This window comes from Cyprinodon variegatus, unplaced genomic scaffold (genome assembly GCF_000732505.1).
Source record: "Cyprinodon variegatus isolate N-32 unplaced genomic scaffold, C_variegatus-1.0 Scaffold309, whole genome shotgun sequence".
NCBI lineage: Eukaryota > Metazoa > Chordata > Actinopteri > Cyprinodontiformes > Cyprinodontidae > Cyprinodon > Cyprinodon variegatus.
Genome location: NW_015150762.1, coordinates 743,535 through 745,689, shown reverse-complemented (window position 1 = coordinate 745,689; position 2,155 = coordinate 743,535). Strand labels below are relative to the sequence as shown.

Sequence of the window (2,155 nt, the reverse complement as noted above, 5' to 3'; positions counted from 1 at the left end):
TTAAGGCCGATACCAATAGGGGGCAGATTATATCGTGCATCCCTACTTGGAAACCAAGTCCAGTGGATATTTTTTGAATTTTTACGGAAAGACTATCTGAAAATGAAATTCCATATTGCTGAAAGATGGCCTGATGAAGCTTCCTAGAATGAAAGGCAGCTAGATCCTTTCTTTATGAATTAGGATTAATAATTCCAGAGGCTGACAGAGGCCATATCCTTTCTATTAGGTCTGATACTCAATCCCAACAGAGAGAGAAGGAACACTTTCTACCAGCAAACCTTCTGATATGTTCAGATGTTATAATTTTCCTGTTGACCTGATGTTGTATCATATGTTTCTCTTATTTTTCTCACCTCTGTTGTGGCTGTACTCTGGCTGTTTCTGACTCTCTGGCTCAGGTTGACCCCCTTCTCCTCCCTCTGGGTGCGAGTCGCCTCCTCTCTCTGCTTTATGAACCTCTGGTTGACGATCCTGGTCACGCTGTCGTTCCTGTGCAGCGGGACGCCCTGAGGTCTGGTTGGAGCTCGCTCCATGTTCTTCAGGCTGCCCTTTGTCTTCTGGCCTGACACTGGAGCGGCTTTGTCCACTCGGCCGCTCACCCTGCGCAGGAACTCCGTCACCAAACCACACCGGTTGGCACTGGATCTATTAGGGGGCTTGGTGACGGAGTTCAGGTTCTGGGCTGCTCCTGATCTGGGACTGGTTTGTCGAGTCCATGTGGGTGAGTTTGAGCTCTGCTGGGACAGGTTCCACAGCCCCCGATCCCTGGAGCTGGAAGACGATGAAGAGGGGCTCAAACTGGGGGATGAAGAGAGAGAGGAGGAGTTTCTGCGGTACAGTTTGGGGGAGGAGGTGGAGGTCCGGGGCCTCTCGACTCGACCTGCTAACCCATCTAGTGAGGTGGAGATGTGCTGGGAGCGAGCAGAGACCAGGGAGGGGCTCAGGATTCTGGATGGGCTGTTTCTCACTGGGATCAACCCCTGAGTTTCATCTGTCTGCTGTCCAACACTCACCATCTGTGGCCTTGTATGGGTCTGAGTACCTGAGCAGGCTACATCCACCCAGCGGTTTGCTAATCTCCCTTTCTTCTCCGAGGGAATGCTGTGAACTGTTTGCCTCCAACTGGCTGTCATCTCCTTCATGTCATCACTCAAGTTAGCAGAGGAGCCCAGACAGAGCTGAGAGAAGGAGGTGGGAGGTGTGCACCAGGGGGAGGAGGTGTCCACGGACCTCCTGTCAGCAGTGGGGCTTTGCTTTAGCTGAGCCAGGTGGACTCTGCGGGCCGAAGGGGGGCTGTAGTAGATGCGGAAACTGGTCTTTTCTGGGGCGGTGTGGCTTCTCTCTATCGACATCTGCTCAAAATCAAGACCAGGGAAGCTAAGGGGCATGATTAAATGGTCCCAGGTTTTAACCGGATCCTCTTGGTCCATTTGGGCGGCCTCCTGGTTCAGGTAACACCAGTTCTTCCTTTGACAGCCGTGAGGTGGGAGCAGCCGTCTAAGTCTTTGTTCTTTGGGGTCACAGATTCTGTTGAATAATCAGGATGAGAATGAGCTCCAACTCTAAAAGGTTTCTGAATATTCTAAAAAGAAAAGGAAAACACTGACCTGTTAGTTTCAGCTGCCTGCCGATTGTGGAAAACAGCACTGGCAGAAAGCTGAACAAAGAAAGAGGAATCAAATACTGAATTAATTTGCTTAAACTTAGTACAGATCTCAATCCTTAGTTTAATTTCACCTTAGTGGAGATCATTGGCTCACATCAGAAAGCCCGGTTGTGTCTCACTTTAGGTATTAAAGTGTTTTTTTTAAATATTTTTTAATTGAACTTTATAGATCTCACATTGGAGAAATTTATCTCTGCATTTAACCCATCCCATTAAGGAGCAGTGGGCTGCCATCGTGGGGCTTCTGGGGAGCAGCGTGGGGTTAAGGGTCTTGCTCAGAGACCCAGAGTGGCAGTCTGTGGGAGTGGGGCTCAAACTTAGAACCTCACCCCTGGCTCACACTGACTCCGGTCTTACCGTTGCGGTGCGGTGGGTGCGGCGCCTCAGTGATTCCAAGTCATTAAAAAGACGTAAACCTCTCTCACCGGCTGCTGAGCTGTCCGGCTGCGGTTACCGAGACACTCCGGCGCAGCAGAAAATTCAGCA

At 50.3% G+C, this 2,155-nt stretch overlaps 1 protein-coding gene across 1 annotated transcript in view; it reads right to left on the bottom strand.

Annotated features, from left to right (window-relative positions):
* LOC107090707 (protein SOGA1-like) overlaps positions 1-2,155 on the bottom strand; it is a 19,141-nt gene that overhangs the window by 2,158 nt on the left and 14,828 nt on the right. Inside the window, exons 7-8 of the mRNA XM_015384258.1 lie at positions 1,611-1,660; positions 357-1,530 (exon numbers count right to left, since the gene is read on the bottom strand). Of these exons, the coding sequence (XP_015239744.1) occupies positions 357-1,530; positions 1,611-1,660 (1,224 nt within the window). The remainder of the gene's footprint in view (positions 1-356; positions 1,531-1,610; positions 1,661-2,155) is intronic.